Genomic DNA, 22,013 nt, shown 5'->3' on the forward strand with positions numbered 1-22,013 from the left:
TCGGTAATATGACTGGTATAACTGGGAACAGGTCGGTAACATGACTGGTTTAACTGGGAACAGGTCGATAACGTGACTGGTTTAACTGGGAACAGATCGGTAACGTGACTGGTTTAACTGGGAACACGTCGGTAACATGACTAGTATAACAGGATCATTTCAGATTCTTTAAGATGAAAAGAAACAGAGCTTCACCAATATGGGAATGGATTCTAATGGATCTAAACATTGAGAAAAATGTTCCTAAAGTTTCTAAAAAGACCCACCATCATCCACAGATGAATAGAATCAGAAGGAATCTCTGAATGCATGGGACAAGGCTGGACCCTGGTAATCGTTTGCAGCTATAGCTTGATAGGATTCCATTTTTCTACATCCACATCCTGACTCGACAGAATCAGTGGTTCACCAAGTTCGGTGGGTCAGCTATCTTACAGATGTGTTGTGTGACCATTAGCAAAATGGAGGGAATTTGTTCAGAATTTGTTTAGTTTTAGGGGCTTATAAAGTTTTTCTGAGATTGCTGTTTACAGTTTACAATATGCAGACTGTTAAACATATTTCATGCGGTTTTGTTGGATACTGACTGACACAGTAACCTGTCTTCTTTCTCCTCTGCCATCCCCATCTTCTCGTAGGAATAAAATGTCAACACTATTCAACAGCTTACTGTATTGCCACAGTGCAGTCTGGTTTCCATGACAACAGTATCTTACATTTACACTTTAACCACAGTACATGATAAAAATTTGATTTCAACTGTCAACGATATTTAATAACAAAGCTGATGAGTCTGCCGTTCTGAATAATACTGGCTCCAAATAAAGGCACAGTCGTATCAGTTTATTGGTTCCAGCTGGTCAGTTTTACAATCATCTTGCAATGACATTTGTTGATGCAGATTTATAAAAAATGATATATATATAGATATCTATATATATCTATATATATATATCTATATATATATATATCTATATCTATATATATCTATATCTATATCTATATATATATATATATCTATATCTATATATATAGACACACAAGAGAAAAACTTCAAAGAAAAAACTCATGAGATGCACATCTGCAGTGAAATTCTTTAACATTTCATTACAAAAGAAAGACTCTTCGATGACACTGTTCCACCAATATAAAAAAAAAAAACTAACGAAACCCCAACCTATTAACTGTTTTCGACCCAATTTAGAAGAACAATCTGCAGTTTCCAGCTTCAGAAAACCAGTCTCAAGGAAGTTTACTGGTTGTACGGACACCGTTGAGCTGCAACCAGTGACTGTGAACGCGCTCGGTAACAACGCCGATGGTTTACTTCTGCTTCATCTTCGCAGTTAGGCCCTTTAACTGGTTTGGGACCAGAACCGGCACCATTTTCTGATAAAGAAACCTGGGAAGGTGAACAGAAGAAGCGTTTGTGTGGCTTCGATGCTGCTTCAGCACCGTCCCAGAGGACTTTTCAGCCAGTCAGCAGAACTTTCATTTCCTGTTTTCTCTCTGTTTAAACTACCGGTACTGGGATTTGTTTTGAGACATCATGGAAGTCTGAAAGAAGCTTCCAGTTTCAATAAACAGTTGTTTCCAGGTTGAACTGACCCTGTATGTGCCTCATATCAGAATATATAATACACACATTACCAGTCCAGTGTGGACACACGTAGCATTCAACCCAGTGGGAGTCCAGAACTGTGACTGGTACCGTCTTTATTTAGAGTACATACATACATACATACATATACACATATATATATATATATATATTTATTCCATTTTTTATTAATAGTTATTTTATTAATAGTTGCTTAATGCTTAATGTATATATATATATATATATATATATATATATATATATATATATATATATAAATCTGCAGTGCTTTGTAAATATTCAACAGTACTTAGAAGTGATGATGGAGAGAAGAATGTTGCAACAGTGGTTGACAAATTGCTGTAAAATAGAGCTATACTGGGAGCCACACTGGGAGCCATGACATATCCATATCCGGCTCTCTAATCGGAGTGACAGGACTGAAACGACGCCACCTGGACCTTCAGACAGTTTGTCCATCACACAGTTTAGAGTGTAAAAGAAAAACATTCACAGCTTTCATCTTTGGAAAGGACATAAGTTCAGTTATACGGCGACCCCCCCCCGCCCCCTCCCCCAGCTTCGGGGGCTGGTGTGGAGGGGGCGTCACTTTTCACTGGACGACTTCGAAATAGTGCAAGATGGCCATGATGTGCTGCGGCATGAAGACGTAGCCGGTGTAAACCGCCATGCCAGCCACGGAGATCAGCAGCGAATCTGGAAGCAAACGTTAAGGACAGACTCCTGAACTGGAAATACTGGACCAGAACCAGAACCCAAACCAAGACCACATACAGAACCCAATCCAGGACCACATGCAAAACCAGGACCAGATCCAGTATCAGAACCAGGACCAGAACCAGATCCAGTATAAGAACCAGGACCAGAGGCTTTAAGAAACTGAAGAAACGGATCCAGATGTTCTGCTCCTGTTCTGGGGACTGATGTGGAGCTTACTGTCCAGAGAAAAATGCTCGCATCGGCTCCAGGACACAGTCCAGAGACAGCAGGTTGTGTTCAGCCAGAGGCTTCTTCAGCTCCAGTATAGGACAGAACCGTACCAGTTCATCCTCGCTGCCAGCGCCTTCCCCCTCCAGAAAAACCAGTTCATCCTCTGAAGTTTAAAAAGCATTAAGCAACTATTAATAATGGAACTGCTATAGATGGCAGATCTATCCAGTGGACTTACTGGTCTGTAACTGGGGGTTCTGGCAGATCTCTCCAGTGGACTTACTGGTCTGTAACTGGGGGTTCTGGCAGATCTCTCCAGTGGACTTACTGGTCTGTAACTGGGGGTTCTGGCAGATCTATCCAGTGGACTTACTGGTCTGTAACTGGGGGTTCTGGCAGATCTATCCAGTGGACTTACTGGTCTGTAACTCCAGTGGAACAAGAAAACAATCATTCATGAATCTCCTGGATCTTTTTGCAACATATACTGAGAATAAATAAAACATTTCCTCGTCATCAGATTTAGTTCTGATCTATTTTAACCCGGACCATCTTGTTCATTTACACCATACCTTTATAAACACACCATATTCCAGCTAAAACAAAGCTTTACAGATATTTTAGCATTAGCAGTGTTGCCTGATAAGAGCTAGGTTAGCTTAGCATTAGCATGTTCCAGGCTCCGCCACGCCGCGGTGAAGGATACTGAACAGCGTCCTCTCCCAGGGCTCCAGCATGTACAGCGCCGTCACCAGTAAATACTGGTAGTAGAACCAGCAGAGCTGCTTCCCGCAGTCCGACAGCGCCATGTTCCACCGACACCTTCTTCTTTTCCGGTAGTTCGTCACGGTGAGTCAGGTGGTTGCTCTCAGCCAATCACAAGTCCCTTTGCGGGCGCGCGCCTCTGACGTAAACTACCAGGAGTTCTACTTCCGGATTCCATGTTGATGCTCGTGCACTGGCGGGAAAATACATGATCGACAAGACATTTATTCAATGATTACCTGGCAGTTCAACTGAACTTTATTGGAAAAGCTCTTTAAAACAAAGTGTTTTGCAAAATGAAACAAACCACGACAGATAAATAAAAACAACAGAGAAGTATATAGTAAAATAAAATTCTTATTGTTTTTAAACCATTTATAACGGATAAATAATTTTACTTGCTTCTGAATTAAATACAATTTAAATTTCACATGCACAATTTAACAATGTAATAAAATCTACCCCTCCTTCAGTCAAACTACTTGTTACTTACAAAGATTCAGCTCAGATAATAACAGCTGAATACTTTTGTGAGAATGAGATTGAAACAGCAGACCATCTATGCTTTTACTGCATGTACTACGTGATATTTCTGGGTTTTAATACTTTTCTAAGTTTCAAGCCTTTTGCCCACTCACACTTATTTAGAGTCCTGCCTGCTGAATGGCTCCAAGGACTTTTCTCAGATTCTCATTTCAGAAATAAGCAGCGCTAAAGTCTTTACATCCCTGTAGGACCCGATCTATCCGCCTTTGAAAAGTTGCTGGGGCTCCATGAAGGCCAAACAGCACAACTGTAAACTGAAAGAGTCCAGCAGGAGTACAGAAAGCAGTGTGTGGATGGCATGAAATGAAAAACTTGTTTCTGATCTCATTCCAATCAACAGATGCAGAGGGATCAAGGGGAATCCCAACAACAAGCATGTATTGATGTCCCTGGCTGCTGCTCACCAGAGGTCCAACAATGTCCATGGCAACTCTCCAGAAGGGAGTGGAGATAACAGGCAGTGGTTGGAGACAAGCTTGGTCCTATCAGTTTTTAGATCCCACTTTTCAGCCATACACCAGTAATGCATCTACCTCTCCCAGCCATGAACACCAGCAACAGAACTGTGCAGCTTGGCTCCAACTGGCCCCCAGGCTCTCCATCTCAGCCCGACACAGAACCAACTAAACATCACATTAAATATGCTGAACAATTAGGCAAAAATTCTGCGTATTCACACATCTCAAAAAAGACACAATGTGGGATTTATTTACAGTATTTATTGTAAAAAGCAGATAAAAGCAGCTCTGGTGAGACAGACTCAGCAGTGGCTGGCCAGGATGTTGAAGAAGTGGTAGACTTCGTCCTTATCGAACACGGCCACCTTGGTGGAGCACTCTGAACACTGAACTGGGTGGTAAACCTCATCTGCCTCCATCCCTGCTGGTGCTTCCGCCTTCTGTCCCCTTCTCCTCTTCCTCCTCCTCTTCTCCGGCTTCTCCGGCTGACTTCTGTAGCGCAGCACCTCCTCCGTCTTCACCGTGCAGTTCATGACAAACATGGCGCGATACTGTGTGCGGAACGTCTCGTGCCTGAGGACACAGCAAGTTGTTAGGCTCTACCAGACAAGAGGTTCACCAGGTGGCCACCAGGCAGCCTGCAGCACAGTGCAGAGGTGGGCTTGGGGCAACATGGTGGGCTAATTATCACAGCCACCAGGGTGCAACTGAATCTGTCAGCAACACAATGAAGCCATGAAACGCACATGGCCGGATGTTGGCTGCATGCGACACTCAGAGGGTTTACGTTTCACACACACAAGGCTGCACCATGACAACACGGCGGCTGACCTCTGGCAGTCCAAGCAGAGCGTCGTCATGCAGGCTGGACAGTTGAGAATGGCGTCACTGTGGGCTAAACTCTGAGGCTGCTGAGGCTGCAATGCTGCAGCTGGTCGTCTCCTGCTGCCGTACCTGCACAAGAAGACCACAGGCTGCATCACCTTCACACAGAGACAGGAAGCAAAACTGCTGCCGTTGGCCTGATCTGGTCAGCCTCGACTAAACTTGTCCACCTGTGGGCGTCCACCCAGGCCTGATCCCTGTCGTCCCCGTCCGGGTCATAAAACAGCTCATCGTTGGACAGAATAAGGCGTTGTTTCAGTCTCCGTCCTGCGGAGCTGCCTGCAGAAAACACAGAACAACGAAAAGCTAAACGGTTCTGATTAAAGCACATTTATCAACAACTGATCAAATGTCTGAGCAGTTCTTTACCCGCCGTGTCCTCCGGGTCCGAGTCCGAGTCAAAGTAAACGTCATCGTACAGCTGAGGTTTGGGAAGCCTGGAGGTCCCCTCGCCGTCACAGCTTCCTCCCCCAGTAGAGACTTCTGCCGGAGAAACAGGAGGAGGAGAAACAGCTTCATGACGTCACACTGCCATCCTGTAACACCACCTCCTGGAGGGACTGCCGCCGTCTCCTCCTGGAGGGACGGGTGAGACCCCCCCCAGCTTATTTCCTGAACACCTTCAGAAGAAGGAAGCTTTATACTGCAGCAGAGACAAGGTCGGCCCCATGAGGGGCCAGAGAGAGAGCTACCTGCTGCGGGGGCCCAGGACCCCTCCATGGCCCGCATGGTAGAGCTAAGCTCCGCCTCCATCTCCTTCTGGAAGTCGTCGCCACTGGAGGACTCGCTCTCTCCCGTCAGATACTCTCTGATCAGCTTCTTCTTCTGCTCCGGCGTCCCGTTCAGCAGCACGTCCAACTCGTCCTCTGAACTGGAACAGAAACTTTCTGCTTACTGGTTTTACTTGTTTCACACTTAGAAATGTTTCCGTCCCAGAAGGAAAGTTTGACCTCAGACTAAAACCACCATGTTGAATGTTTGTTTTTTCTCCCTTTTAAATATTTTCATCAGCCGATGGGTTTGAATCCTCCTGTAGATAAGAAGCTGCAGGATTTACCCCCAGTCTGGTGCAACTGGGGGGGGGGGTTCCAGCCTCAGCTAAATGAACGTATGAAGAGATGCAGCAGAAACCAGTAGAAGCAGTAGAAACCAGTAGAAATAACAGCTTTACTGACCCAGACTTTTACATCTTCACACTTTTCCTGATTTCTGCTGATTTCCTCTTAAAACCTGCAGCAGGAAACATGTCGGTGATCCCAGAACTCCCAGTAACCTTTTGCCAGTGGGTTTACTCTGGCTGGTTCAACTGGGGAGACAACTGGTTCAACAACTGGTTCAACTGGGGACACGGCTGGTTTAACTGGGAATGATTTCCAGTGAAACAGGACTGAACAGCATCCGAGATTCCAACGTGACCAGCCGCTGCGTGGATCTGGTCGCCCTGCTGGTTCCGGTTTGTTTACATGTTAGCACGCTAACCGTGTTAGCTTCAGACTGCTCGTGCTTCCTACCTGCTGGCAGCTCGCTCCTCGTCGCTGGGCTCATCCAGCTCATACGAGTCAAGCTGCTGAGATTCACTGAGCTTGCTCATTTTACCCGTTTGTCTCAGGTAACAGGTGTAAACAGGTGAGATGATGGTCTCGAAGCCTGCTTCTGCCGTGGCTTCTTCTTCTTCTGCTTCCTGAGGCTGTTGCTGACATGGACTGGTTGCTACGCAACAACTCGCAGTGTTACCGCCACCTACCGGTGAGGAGGGCGAACAGAAACTGAATTAAAACATCAGTCTGCCTCCAGAACTGAAATAACTTTCAGTCCTTGTGGTAGTTTTACAGTTTACTCACCACACCCGGCTTTACGTGACTTTTAAAGGTTTTAAATCAGTTTTCCATTTCTTCTACATAGTTTGGACAGGACACCTGAGGACAGTGGAATGGCTCCACCGTCTGAAGGTCAATGTAATCAGCGCACCGGATTGCATTTAGGTGAGCTGATTGCATAGGCCTTCAGATGGTGGAAGTGCTCTCAGAATATATGCAGCGGCTGCAGTTGGACAGAAAAAACAGAATCCTGGCTCACTCAGCCCAAGAGGAACCTTTGCTGTTTAAATGTCCTGAAACACTGGCTGGACGAGTAGGTTGCACAGGCTTTTGACTTTATACACTGCAGTTGGCTGTGTTTCTCAAACAATAATCTACACTGCACACAAAACTGAAAGTAACACAAAAGGGAGCACTAAAATAACACGTTGTAGATCTGAATGAATGAAATATTTTTATGGAATACTTTGTTCTTTCCATAGTTGAATGTGCTGACAACAAAATCACATAAAAATGATAAATGAAAATCAAATGTATCAAACAATGGAGGTCTGGATTTGGTGTTCTGCTCAGAATGAAAGTGGAAAAACACACTAAAGGCTGATTCAACTTTGATGTAATGTCCTTTAAACAAGTCAAAATGAGGCTCAGCAGTGTGTGTGGCCTCCGCGTGCCTGTATAACCTCCTTACAACACCTGGGCATGCTGGGCACCTGGGATCTCCTCCCAGGCCTGGACTAAAGCATCCGCAAACTCCTGGACAGGGGAGCAATTACGGAGAAGCAGTGCGCCTGGGCCAATCTCCAGTGGTGCCAGAACAGCCATCTGCCTTGGTCCTCTGTGTCTAGAAGCTACAGCACAATTTAAACAATGGAGCCCCACATTAACACTCCAGTCAGACACTGGCAGCAACGTACCGATCAGCAGGGTCACTTTCATTTTGAGTATAACTCCAAATCCAGACCTCCATGGGTTGATACGATTGAATTTTGTTGATAATTTTGGTGTGATTTTGTTGTCAGCACACACACACACACACACACACACACACACACACATATATATATATATATATATATATATATATATATATATATATATATATATATATATATATATATATATATATATATATATATATATATATGTGTGTGTGTGTGTGTGTGTGTGTGTGTGTGTGTGTGTGTGTACATATCTCTCTCTCTCTCTCTCTCTCTCTCTCTCTCTCTATATATATATATATATATATATATATAGAGAGAGAGAGAGAGAGAGAGAGAGAGAGAGAGAGAGAGAGGGAAAGAGAGAGAGAGAGAGAGCATTAGTGTATCGCCCATCTGGACCTTACTCCGAGTTTCTGACCGAATTCTCTGATCTCTTGTCTGAGTTAGTGCTGACTACTGATAAAGTCATTGTACTTGGTGATTTTAATATTCATGTTGACAATAAAAATGATAGTTTAAACATTTCCTTTAGCTTTATTCTAAACTCAATTGGGTTTTCACAAAATGTCAATGGAGCCACTCACTCTCATGGTCATACTCTTGATCTGGTTCTAACATATGGTATTGAGACTGATAAGCTCAAAGTATTTCCTCAAAACCCTGTATTGTCTGATCACTTCTTATTAACCTTTGAATTCACTTTATTTGATTACTCACTGACCAAAAATAAATTCTAATATAGTAGATGTTTATCAGACAATATTCTTACAAATTTAAACAATCATTTAAATCAATTTTTTCCTCTCTACCATGTGTTAGCATGACTGAGAGTCCCCCTTTAAGCCTTACTCCTGCTCAGATTGATCAACATGCTGATACTATAACAGCTTCAATGCGTACAACCTTGGATAATGTTGCTCCCCAAAAGAAGAAGAAATTGGGTAAGATTATGAAGGCTCCCTGGTTTAATTCCCAGCTTTGAGCTCTAAAACAGGCGTCAAGGCGTTTGGAAAACAAATGGCGATTATCAGGACTAGAGGAGTCTCACTTAACCTGGAAAGAAAGTTTAATTGTATACAAAAAAGCCTTACGTACGGCAAGAACAGCTTATTATTCATCATTGATAGAGGAAAACAAAAACAACCCTCGGTTTCTTTTCAGCACTGTAGCTAGGCTTACTAGGAGCCGGAGCGCTGTGGAGCCATGTATTCCTTTCTCACTTAGCTGCGATGATTTCATGTATTTTTTTCAGGAATAAAATTGATACTATTAGAGATCAAATCCACAATATTCTTCCTTCTACTGATAATGTTGAGCCTGTTGTGGTCTCCGAAGCATCCTTAGAACCAGGATCTGACTTGTGTCTAAATAGTTTCTGTCCTGTTCAACCCTATGAATTAACTAAAATAATAGCTTCATCTAAACCATCCACCTGTATCTTAGACCCTCTCCCAACGAGCCTCTTTAAGGACATTTTCCCTTTAATTAATACATCACTATTAAATCTTATCAATATGTCTTTAGTGACAGGATATGTACCACAATCATTTAAAACTGCTGTCATCAAGCCTTTACTTAAAAAGCTATCTCTGGATCCAGAGGTGATAGAAAATTATAGACCTATATCTAATCTCCCGTTTATGTCCAAAATTCTGGAGAAAATAGTTTCAGCTCAGCTACATGCCCACCTGAGCAGAAATAATTTATTTGAAGAGTTTCAGTCAGGATTTAGAGCTCATCATAGCACTGAGACGGCATTGGTGAAGGTTACTAATGACCTTCTTATGGCCTCAGACAAAGGACTTCTGTCCGTACTTATCTTGCTTGATCTTAGTGCTGCATTTGATGCAGTCGATCATAACATTCTGTTACAGAGACTAGAACAGGTGGTTGGAATTACAGGTACAGCGTTAAGCTAGTTTAAATCATATTTATCTGATAGACTTCAGTTTGTTCATGTAAATGACAAGTCCTCCTCACAAACTACAGTAAGTCATGGTGTTCCTCAAGGTTCTGTACTTGGACCAATACTCTTCACACTATATTTGCTCCCTTAAGGCAAAATCATTAGACAACATGGCATAAACTTTCATTGTTATGCAGATGATACTCATATATACTTATCCTTTTAACCAGATGAAACAAATCAGCCCGAAAGGCCACAAAATTGTCTCATAGACCACTGTAACTCTCTATTACTGTACTGTCCTAAATATGCCCAGAAAAGCCTTCAGCTGATCCAGAATTCTGCAGCCAGAGTCCTGACCAGACCCAGCAGGAGAGATCATATTTCTCCAGTTTTAGCCTCTCTTCATTGGCTGCCTGTTGAATCTAGAATAGAATTTAAAATCCTTCTCCTCACATATAAAGCTCTCCACAGCCAGACACCACTATATATCAAAGACCTCATAGTTCCTTATATACCAAACAGAGTACTTCGTTCCCAGACTGCAGGCTTACTTGTGGTTCCTAGAGTCTCAAAGAGCCGAGCAGGAGGCAGAGCCTTTGGTTATCAGGCCCCTCTCTTATGGAATAAGCTCCCAGTTAGTGTTAGGGAAGCAGACACCCTCCCCACCTTTAAAACTAGGCTGAAGACTTATCTTTTTGATAAGTCCTATAGCTAGGGATGGTTAGCATCCCTTAGTTAATAGACAGAAGTACTTCTAAAAAAGCAGAGGTTTGGTAAAGTTGCTGATCTAAATGCATCTCAAGATGCATTTAGATCAGCATTTCAGGATTTTATGCCTTTAAACATAAAATCAAAGAAATTAAGGATTATAATGTTTGAAAAGGGAAACAACAGACACAAGACCCAAATGCATTTTAACCACATGTACCTTTTTTTCAGTGAACAGAGCTGGCCACCTGCTTTAGAAGTGTGCCATCATCGGCTGACCTTGAAGAACTTCTTGCTTTCTGAATAAGAACGTTTTCTCCATTGTTTCACTCACGATGGAGTTGTTGCTTTTAGTCATTTCCGGCAGAATTACAACCCTGTCCTGTTCCAGACTCTCTGTTGTTTCTCCCTTTGGATGCTGTGGACAGTAATTAACTTCAGCTATCTTGGGTTTTTTCACATTGAAAGCTGACTGCAGTTTGTCACTAGACTTGCTTTTCAGAGAGTTTATGGCTTCCTCAGCACATCCAAGGTGTCTTAGTTTGGTGCGCAGGTTAGCCATTTTATACTTGAGACTTATCTTCCAACCATAACAACCATTAAAAGACCCCTGCTCTCTAAGGCATGGATGCTTTTTTTACAAGAGCTTCTGCAACATCCATCAGATCATTGCCTGTTGGTTAGGCTTTCCTCAGCTAGTCGTTCCCGAATTTGGGATTTCAGCTTTGGTGACGGGTTTAATAGAGTTCCCTGACTGATGCAGGCAAAATTGGCTTTCTCAAGTTCAAATTCAGCATCGTAGCTAAATTGTGGCACTGTGAAGACACTTGGCTGGATGCAGTGCCCTGAGGATGCAATGAACTTGAAGAGGAAATGGAGTCTGTATCATCTGTGTCAGTGGAGTCTGTTTGGCTCCAGATTGCTGGAGTTTGAAGTATTCTTGGTCCTCGCTCCTCTAGGCTTTGCATGAAGACCAGTTTTAGGGAGGCTTCATCCTTTACGTCAAAGATTTTTGACTTGTTTCCAAAGTCTTCATCTTGATACTGAAGTCTAATATCTTGCTGCAATCCAAATCTTGTCTTTATTGTGTGGCACAATTCTTCTACTGAGGCTGGTGTCCCTGCTGGCAAAATCCACTTCCTGGCATCATCCTCATCCAGGATTATCCTCCTGATTGTGAAGACCTGAAAACATTAAGGAACTCTTTCACAAAAAGGAACTTTTAACAGATAAAAACTAAACACCCATGTACATTTTAGTGAACCTTGAAAACACACAGCAATAGAAGCAAATGAGTTCTGACTAGAAAACACAACACAACCACCTATTCTACACAGCCCTAAAGTTACTAAATTCAGTTTAAATTAAATGATCCCAGAAATAAAGTTTAATGTTGTAATGTTTTTTTAAATAATTGTTTTGATGCAGTACAGTAAATATTATATAAATATGGTTATTATAAAAAAAAAAAAAAAAGAAAAGATAGCACATATTTGGACCCGCTTTGAATAATCACTATCTTGCAGAAAAGTATAAATGAGAGAAAATGCATACTATGTGTAAAATTTATATAGTTTGATGATACACTAATATAATAAACCAAGTAAACCATTTAATGCTGAAACATTGTCCTCCATCTCTATAAGCAGAAACAGCTTACAGGAATAGCTCTCCCTGCAACATGCAGCTGAACAAAAGTTCAGGTAGGAGAGAGAGGACTTGAGTAAATAATGCAGGTGATTCGACCACTGACATTGAGATTAAAGACAGTAACACTAAAAAGATTAAGCTTTTTAGTGTTACTTATTCATGTTAACGTTTCAGTTTTAATCTCGATCGCTATATATATATATATATATATATATATATATATATATATATATATATATATATATATATATATATATATATATATTAATATATATGTGTCAGGGGGTGTGGGTTCTTTGGGACATTTTTCAGGTTCCACCAGAGGGAGCCAGAGGAACCATTTTCTGGAGGGTGTTTTCACCACAGGTGTGCACCTGTGGAGAATTAGAGATCATCTACCAGCACTATATCTGCAGCTGGTTGCCAGTCCTTCATCGCTTGAGCGTTGAGCCTCTGTGGTAAAACCTAAGCCCTCCAGCGAATTCCTGTATCCTCTAACCTTTGAGAAACTTTACAAATTCTTGTTTTTTCCCAGAGACACTCCTTTGTGGACTCTCCCGAGCTACCTGTGATTTCCCTCCCAGCAGCCAATCATCTCCAGCAACCACTCCCTACCAATAACCTGGCATTCTCTCCACTGGCTATCCTCCGGATCCGATCAGCTTGTCGCTGCCTATCCGCCCTCCACCGAAAGGACCCTCACTGGCACCCACTGCCAACATCCATCCTCTCGGACCTCCTGACACCACCCGAATTCACGGCAACTCCGAAACAAGTAGGACACCTTCACTTCCCTGAGAATTATTCCATCATTTCCATTACTCATAAATCTATCTTTGCAGAAAACCCCGCCTTCGGGTCTTTCCGGAACCATCCCCTCAGTTCACCAAATAAACTATTTTCACATTCTCCAGATTGCTTTATCGTGCATGTGGGTCCAATATCTTCACACCATGACAATATGTAGTTCCTAATGTGCAACAAAAGCCACCTCTCTCACATGTGATGTGCTCAATGCAATAGCTCTAAGGTGTTCCCTATACCAGGCCAGGCAGACAACTTCCTATCAAAGACATGTAACTTGTCTTTTAAATACTTCATCTTCAACTTCATCTTCTGCCGCTTATCCAGGGTCGGGTCACGGGGGCAGCAGCCTAAGCAAGGAAGCCCAGACTTCCCGTTCCCCAGCCACATTTGCCAACTCTACGGGGGTGGGGGTCCGAAGGCGTTCCCAGGCCAGCCGAGAGATATAATTCCTCCAGCGTGTCCTGGGTCTTCCCCGGGGTCTCCTCCCAGAGGGATGTGCCTGGAACACCTCACCAGGGAGGTCCAGGAGGCATCCTGACCAGATGCCCGAGCCACCTCAACTGGTTCCTCTCGATGCGGAGGAGCAGCGGCTTTACTCTGATCTCCTCCTGGATGACCGAGCTCCTCACCCTATCTCTAAGGGAGAGCTCAGCCACCCTGAGGAAACTCATTTCAGCCGCCTGTATACGAGATCTCGTTCTTTCGGTCCCGACCCACAGCTCATGACCATAGGTGAGGGTAGGAACGTAGATCGGCTGGTAAATTGAGAGCTTTGCCTTCTGGCTCAGCTCCTTCTTCACCACGACAGATCGGCACAGAGTCCACATTACTGCAGACGCCGCACCGATCCATCTGTCGATCTCATGCTCCATCCTTCCCTCACTCGTGAACAAGACCCCGAGATATTTAAACTCCTCCACTTGAGGCAGGACCTGACTCCCGACCCAGAGAGGGCAATCCACCCTATTCTGGCTGAGGACCATGGTCTCAGATTTGGAGGTGCTGATTCTCATCCCAGCCGCTTCACACTCGGCCGCGAATCGCTCAAGTGAGAGCTGGAGATCACGACCAGATGAAGCCAACAGGACTACGTCATCTGCAAAAAGCATAGACCCAATCCTGAGGTCACCAAGACAGATCCCCTCAACACCTCGGCTGCGCCTAGAAATTCTGTCCATATAAGTTCTGAACAGAATCGGTGATAAAGGGCAGCCTTGGCGGAGTCCAACCCTCACCGGAAACGAATCCGACTTACAACCGGCAATGGGAACCAAGCTCTGACACCTGTTGTACAGGGACCGGACAGCTCGCACAAGGGGGTCCGGTACCCCATACTCCCGGAGTACCCCCCACTGGAGCCCCTGGGGGACACAGTTGAACGCCTTCTCCAGGTCCACAAAACACATGTAGACTGGTTGGGCAAACTCCCATGCCCCCTCCAGGACCCCAAAGAGGGTATAGAGCTGGTCCACTGTTCCGCGACCAGGACGAAAACTGCACTGCTCCTCCTCAATCCGGGATTTGACTATCCGACGGACCCTCCTCTCCAGGACCCCTGAATAGACCTTACCAGGAAGGCTGAGGAGTGTGATTCCCCTGTAATTGGAACACACCCTCCGGTCCCCCTTCTTAAAAAGGGGAACCACCACCCAAGTCTGCCGGTCCAGCAGCACTGTCCCCGATGTCCACGTGATGCTGCAGAGGCGTGTCAGCCAGGACAGCCCCACAGCATCCAGAGCCTTAAGGAACTCTGGGCGGATCTCATCCACCCCCGGGGCCTTGCCGCCAAGGAGCTTTTTAACCACCTCAGCGACTTCAGCCCCACAGATAGGAGAGTCCACCCATGAGTCCCCCAGCTCTGCTTCCTCATCGGAAGACGTGTTGGTAGGATTGAGGAGGTCTTTGAAGTATTCCCTTCACCGACCCAGAGTTGAGGTCAGCAGCTCCCCATCTCCACTGTACACAGTGTTGACGGAGCACTGCTTCCCCCTCCTGAGCCGCCGGATGGTGGACCAGAATCTCCTCGAAGCCGTCCGGAAGTCTTTCTCAATGACCTCGCCAAACTCCTCCCATGCCCGAGTTTTTGCCTTGGCCACACCCGAAGCCGTATGCCGCTTAGCCTGTCTGTACCCATCAGCTGCCTCCAGAGTCCCACAGGCCAAGAAGGCCCGATAGGACTCCTTCTTCAGCTTGACGGCATCCCTCACTGCTGGTGTCCACCAACGAGTCCTGGGATTTCCACCACGACAGGCACCAACGACCTTACAGCCACAGCTCCGACTGGCCGCCTAAACAATAGAGGCATGGAACACAGCCCATTCGGACTCCATGTCCCCCGCCTCACTCGGGACATGGTTGAAGCTCTGCTGAAGGTGGGAGTTGAAGCTCGCTCTGACAGGGGACTCAGGTAGATGTTCCCAGCAGACCCTCACAACACGTTTTGGCCTGCCAGATCTGACCGGCTTCAACCCCCACCATCTTTTAAATACATAGCTGTAAAATTTCAGCAAACTCAGGCAGACCAAATGACTCTCCATGCATCACTATCATTCCTTTGCTGTAGTTCATACAATGGTATGACACATTCTTTTGCAATTTGAACATCACCTTCATTTGGTTGTCTTTGCTCAATAGCAGCTGCAATGTCACTTTAATAACTATATATATATATATATATATATATATATATATATATATATATGTGTGTGTGTGTGTGTGTGTGCGTGTGTGTGTATGCGTGTTTCCATTACACCAAGAATTGTGCAAAAACTATATTGCGACAAAAAAAAAAAACACTGACAAATATTGCTCAAAAGTTTTTATGCTCTCATGAGATGGTTTTTCAGATGTTTCAATATAAAAACATATAGCAAAAGTGTCATGGAAACACTTCTTTTGCATTTACGTGTCCCCAGACGTGATGTGAGGCGTCATGATCACTTAATTTCCGGTAAAGGTGGCGCGGTGTGGAACAGTGAATTTCAGAGTTTTTGAAAATAAGATGAAGGAGAAGTTTTGAAAAGCCGTAGCAGATTTTCCACAGCAAGTAGAAAACCCCAGTATAACACCACGTGGCTACCTTGCACAAGCCACAATTTTTGTCTTCTCGCAAGAGGAATGGGATTTTACGAGACCCGAGGCAAATGCACTCAATACAGTTCAATGGAAACATTCTTAAATTTCTATCACTTTATTCTACTAAAAGTAATCATAATTGTGATAGTGAATAAACAAATTAAGAAAGAATGAAATAGTATGTTGCATAATACTTCATTGTTCAGCACATAGGCTGATTAACTTAAAATGTTTTTATATGTATTTATTTATACGTACGTTCTCCTTATGTGTTTGAACTATGGCTTATTCATGCAATGCTCATAATTTTTTCTCAACGTCTTCCTCACAACAGCAATTTATTTTGTTCTCATTTTAGCTACCACGCAAGATTGTTAAAGACACAACAGTTACATTAGTTGGCTTATTTTAGGACGTGTGGCAATGAGTAGCAAAATGCTAAATCCATATGCTTGTGAGATAAATGTCAGCAAAACTTTCTATTTCATAAGCAAGGAACACCAATGTCCTGCTATTTTAGCATTTGTCTTTTGATTTAGTTTTAGCACACATTGATGAATACATAACCCAAACAAATGTACCCGTTTATGTCTGGCAAAAACGTGCAAGCCAAAGAGACTAAACAATTGACTGCGTGGTAGAGACAGAAAAAGTAGAAAAACTCGAGCAAATTATGTACCACTTTGCATATATGCACCATAACAAAGACAATGTGCATGACTTTAATTAGACGTTTTCACGTATTCAGTACTTACCCGTAATGTTGAAGATGTTACAGATAGCAGACAGAACGATGGCAAACAATCGTTCTTCGTCCTGCTTCTAACTACTTCCGGTGACTGCGAGCATGCACATTACACATACGTTTTGAACTCATTGGTATAAAAAAGTTACCCTTCATTGGACTGGGGAATGCTAATCTAGTCCATTCGACTTTTCATTCTTACACGTTCAGCCAACACGATATAATTTAAAAACATAAACATAATATGTTCATATTACATGAACACATGTCTATCTAATTAATCAAACAAGTGCCTTTGTTCAGTTTTTTTGAGTTAAGGATTCTCCTGCAGTCTCTTATTAAATTTGTACCTTGCTAAGATGGTATTTGTCTTTGGCATGAGATTGTTGAAACTGGTCGTAGTATGTCTGCAGCTTCTTTGCCTTGTGTTATAAACATCTTTGCCTCGATTCCCCACAAAAGAAGGTAGCTACAGTAGGTCTCCTTGTTCTTGTCGCGCAGCGGCCCTGACAACACTAGCTTCACATGCTGTATAAATCTGCGCCATGTATCAGGAAGATTAGAAGAGTCTCATTCCATGTGCGGCATCGGCATGCTTGGCAAATCCATCTTGGAAACGATCAGAACTGCTGCAGGTTCATTAGATTTCTGACACTATGCAATGTTATATGTGCCCTGCGAGTTTGATAAATGCACGTAGCCAGTCTTTAACCATGTACTGTGGTGCTCTTTATTATGTCAGATGCCGTCATTTTGTGTCATCAGTACATGTGCCCTCTGTGGGCAGGGGTGATACTGTGGCATTCAGGGACACCTGTAATATTCAACACCAGGGACAGATGGATTACATTATTTTTTGCTGATAATCTGCCTGCATCTCTGCTGGCTGCGGCCTGCTTGTGCATTTTACAAACATTTGGGAAAAAACAGGTGAAGACGGCATCAACCCCACTGTGGTTGGAAAGAGGGGGATTTGTAAGTTTTAAGCAGCTCACCAAAAATGCAGTCGGTAAGTTTCGCTACTGATATAAAGTTATTTTATGCAGTGACTGAGACATAACTTAACCTGATGCATTTTTCTATTCTATTTTTATGTCACATAAATGTTTTTAAATGACTTCTCTATTTCTTATTTTTCATACCTGTTTCCACACAGTATGGTATTCATGATGGAAGTGTGGTCACAGGGATTTTTGTAGCTTTGTTTTTCCCACCATGACATGGCAGGTGTGATCATTTAACTAGGTGACCATCATGTAGTCTGATACATGCATCATTTCATCAGGGAGGAGATGTATTTGATTTTTTTTTTTTTGAAGAGACAATCAACTGCCTCTTAGTTTCAATGATCTGCTTTATTCACCGAACCAGAATGCAAATATTTTATTTCTATGAGGCCACAGATGTTGTGTTTTTTCTTTTTTTTTTGTTTTGATCATTCAATGTTGAATATTTTAGTGTGTGAAGGCCTATTTTATTTAATATGATTTTTTAAAAGTATGCAAAACACTTTGTGTTGCCTTTGGCATGAAAAATGTTTTACAATGTTTGATTTGTATTACAATACTTTGATTACGCATAAACTGCAGCTATTTACAATGGAGGAGCAAAAGTGCCACAATGTATTATTTAAATATAAAATTCATTTATGAATGTGTTATTAAATTATTAAACACTTGAATATAAAAATTAATTGATTCATTAAATGTGAATGATTAATTCAAATTAGAATGTTTCATTAATTGGTTAAAATGGGAATTAAATTCATCATTAAATAATTAAATGTGTCATTAATTCATTAAAATTAGAATTAAATGCATAAATATATAATTACATAATCACTAATTCTTTAAAGTACAATTCATTGCGTGTAATATATATGTATGTATATAATTATTTATATTTATATATATATATATATATATATATATATATATATATATATATATATATATATATATATATATATATATACACATATATTATTCTTGCCCCATCGGGCACCGGCCGCCCAGGCTTTCCCAGTCCAGGCCCGCTGGGGCCTGTTCCCCCTGACTGTGTGGGACTCTGGCTGGGGGCCCCCCTCTGCCACCTTCTGGGTGGGTGCATAGCTGGCTCCAGAGCGTGGCGGTTGAGGTCTGTGCTTGTGGGTGGGTGCCAGGGATTTCCTGACCTTGTTCATATCTTTGTGTGGGCGGGGCCACATTGTCATGACCCCTCTTCTCTGAACACGTTCCACTCTGTATGTTCTGCATGTGACACAGTCACTGAGTCGTCTGCAGGTTTATTTACTAGCAAAAGCTAGTTTATTTTCTGTGTGTCTGATTTAGCTTGTTAATTTCTGGTTCTCCTGACAGTTGATAGTTTTGTCCTCCTGCAGGGGGAACGTGACTCCAATGTGTCTGTGTATAGGTTTATGTATATGTGTATAGGCAGGTGTGTATGTGTGCTTATGCATATGCATGTGTATGTAGGTTGTTCTGTCTCTCATTCTTTCTTTTTTTCCTTCTCTCTCTTTTTTTCTCTACAAGGTGTTTCTGTTTTCTCTTCTTTTCGATTCTCTTTCTGTCCCTCTTCTGTCCTCTCCGGTCCGGTCCAGCAATACAAACTTTGTAATACAAACAATTATGCAAAATAAATAGAAAAATAAAATAAGAATCCAGCACATCAAGAGAAGCATAATATGTATAATGCTCCTATTTATATGTTTCTTTCTGTGCATTATATGTATAATGTTTCTCTTGGCAAAGTTAATTTGCTCAGCAGAATACAGCATTCAGATAATGATTCTGCTTGCTTAATCTCTGGCCAAGACTAAAAAGGTCTAACTAAATAGGGTGGTGGAAGTATGATGGTGAAACAGTGTCTGTGTTGCCGTTTGGCTTTGCCTTGTTTTATTGGTTTTATCTTAATTTTAACGCTTGTCACGAGGACCATTGACTCCCTGCTGGTGTACAACACTCAGGATATGTTGGAAATCAAAGAAATGGTGCCATTTATGAGGCTAACAAATAAGGTTATTTTTACCTGGCTGAGTATCTTTTTTGGGTAAAACGCCCCTTTAGTGGCCCTGGAGTGCGGGCCGGCCGGCTTTTGAAGTTGAAGGCCCTGCTGGCCCAATCCCCAGATGTGATTTGATGTTTCACCGGATCTTAAAGACTGTCGTCATCACTATGTCTCCAGATGCTTTCTTGCTCCCCTCAGCGCTTGGCTGGTCCCCTTGATTGGATGACGAATGGATCTCCATGTTTTGCGCCCTCATCATTCTCCTCACCGGATTTCAGGAGGCATTTCCCTGGGTAGCCTCAGGCTGCTGAGCCGGGCAGCTCAAGCGGCTAAAATGATGAAGGTGGCTTTGATGAGATGTGCACATGAGATGTGAATGCGAGATTCATTTTGAACAAGACTTTTTTTCTTCGAAACTTTTTTACATCGTGACCTTTGGATGTATTATTCTTAACTGAAACCTGGATAAGCACCGGTGAGTCCACTGCATTCTCAGAGCTGTTACCTCCTGAGTGTACGTTTATCAACACACCAAAGGAAACTGGTCATGTTGGAGGTATAGCTACTGTCCTTAAGAACTGCGTGCAGCACAAAGTGGTCTCGAAGTGGTCTTTCTCCTCCTTTGAACTAAGCTATTTTAAGCTGCGAATGCAATGGACTGATCGCCTTATGTGTGCTGTCATTTATAGACCGCCAAAAACATCACAAAGATTTTATCAAAGACTTTTATGAGTTTGTCGCTTCTATTCTTACATCTTATGACATCTGCCTGCATGCTCTATTAAACCTCTCCAGAACACCGCAGCACATATGGTTTTCAACCAACCCAAACAGGCTCATGTCTCTCTGCTGCTAATCACACTTTGTTGGCTTCCGGTTTCCGCACGCATCAAATTTAAAGCTTTGCTTCTGGCTTACAAAACAATAACTCAAACAGCTCCCGTGTACCTTCACTCCCTAATTCAGACCTACACTCCCTCTCCACAGCTACGTTCCACCAGTGAAAGACGCCTCGTGTTACCTCCAATACGTGGGACTAAATCACCAGCCAGACTCTTTTCCTCTGTTGTTCCACGATGGTGGAATGATCTCCCAAACTCTGTCCGCTCTGCAGAGTCCCTGTCTACTTTTAAGAGCAAGCTGAGGACTCAGCTCTTCAAGGAGCACTTCAACACTTAGTATAGCTATATTTGTCAGAAAGTTGGAGAACTTAGCCCAGCTCTTTGCAACAAACCTTAGGGTATTAATTCTTTGTATTATAACATAGGTGGTATTATGGGGTGGGAAGGGAGTAAACAAACAACAAAAAAAAAGGCCTGTTGCTCTTCATGGAAGGACCTGCGTCCAACTGGACAGTCCACCAGCACCTTCCCACGATGTCCTCTACTGTTTGATTTCATCCTTGTGTTGTTCTCACTCATATGTAAGTCGCTTTGGATAAAAGCATCTGCTAAATGACTGTAGAATAGAATAGAAAAACGCATCGTTTGTCAGATCGCTTTTATGCTGATGACCTCCAAATGCACATGCCAATCTCCAACCTCGATTGCTGCCTCCTGACACCTTTACTCAATTGTCTTGGTGACATCAAGGCTTGGTTAGCTTGAAACTTTTTTAAATTAAATGTTAAATTAAATGAAAAGACTGAGATCCCGCTGTTGGGAAACTCCCCCGTTGACTTGGGACCGCTTCAAAATTTTGTGCGACCTAAGGTCACCAGCCTTGGCGTCACAATGGATCATGATTTTAAGCTTGATAAACAGGTCAATGCCATTTTAAAATGAAGCTTTTATCACCTTCGTCTTTTTGCAAAAGTGTAAGCTTTTTTATCTTTTCATGTTATGGAACAAGTTGTGCACACTCTTAGTTATGCTCGACTGGACGACTGCAAAGGTGTCTGTTGTGATCCCATTCCCTGGTGGGCTTGGCTGGCATCTTGGCACCTGGATCAGCACCTGATCTTCATTTCAGCAATCAGCGACAGCAATACTTAAGACCAGCTCAGCCAGCTGTTCATCGCCAGATTGTTGAATGCCCTGCGGTACAACTCTCGGCCTTGAGAAAGTCTTCTCAGTGTTGTTTACCTGTAGATATCTGTTTGTTTTTCCCCATCAGAGATTCTGTTTGTTTGCCTGCCAGCCTGCCCA

The 22,013-nt window shown here is 43.0% G+C and overlaps 2 protein-coding genes across 2 annotated transcripts; both read right to left on the reverse strand.

Moving 5' to 3' along the window:
* Positions 1-822: 822 nt before the first annotated feature.
* sptssa (serine palmitoyltransferase, small subunit A) lies at positions 823-3,410 on the reverse strand. Its single transcript, XM_079261733.1, has 2 exons — positions 3,258-3,410; positions 823-2,317 (listed from the first exon to the last, which is right to left on the reverse strand). The coding sequence occupies exons 1-2, from the start codon at positions 3,358-3,360 to the stop codon at positions 2,214-2,216; spliced, it is 207 nt and encodes a 68-aa protein (XP_079117859.1). The 5' UTR covers positions 3,361-3,410; the 3' UTR covers positions 823-2,213.
* A 1,186-nt stretch (positions 3,411-4,596) lies between these two features.
* eapp (e2f-associated phosphoprotein) lies at positions 4,597-6,877 on the reverse strand. The gene is made up of 6 exons (XM_079262295.1): positions 6,717-6,877; positions 5,898-6,076; positions 5,575-5,688; positions 5,376-5,484; positions 5,152-5,274; positions 4,597-4,893 (listed from the first exon to the last, which is right to left on the reverse strand). Exons 1-6 carry the CDS (start codon positions 6,794-6,796, stop codon positions 4,623-4,625), a joined length of 876 nt encoding a protein of 291 aa, XP_079118421.1. The 5' UTR covers positions 6,797-6,877; the 3' UTR covers positions 4,597-4,622.
* Positions 6,878-22,013: the final 15,136 nt, after the last annotated feature.

The sequence above is a fragment of the Telmatherina bonti genome (assembly GCF_933228915.1).
Source record: "Telmatherina bonti genome assembly, chromosome: 22".
Lineage (NCBI taxonomy): Eukaryota > Metazoa > Chordata > Actinopteri > Atheriniformes > Telmatherinidae > Telmatherina > Telmatherina bonti.

Coding starts and splice junctions, on each gene's coding strand:
- eapp (XM_079262295.1), bottom strand. CDS start 6,796: ATGAGCAAGCTCAGTGAATCTCAGCAGCTTGACTCGTATGAGCTGGAT. Junction 5,485..5,574: donor GGACCCGGAGGACACGGCGG/GTAAAGAACTGC, acceptor TGTTTTCTGCAG/GCAGCTCCGCAGGACGGAGA. Junction 5,275..5,375: donor GCCTGGGTGGACGCCCACAG/GTGGACAAGTTT, acceptor CTTCTTGTGCAG/GTACGGCAGCAGGAGACGAC.
- sptssa (XM_079261733.1), bottom strand. CDS start 3,360: ATGGCGCTGTCGGACTGCGGGAAGCAGCTCTGCTGGTTCTACTACCAG. Junction 2,318..3,257: donor CTGGGAGAGGACGCTGTTCA/GTATCCTTCACC, acceptor GTTTGCTTCCAG/ATTCGCTGCTGATCTCCGTG.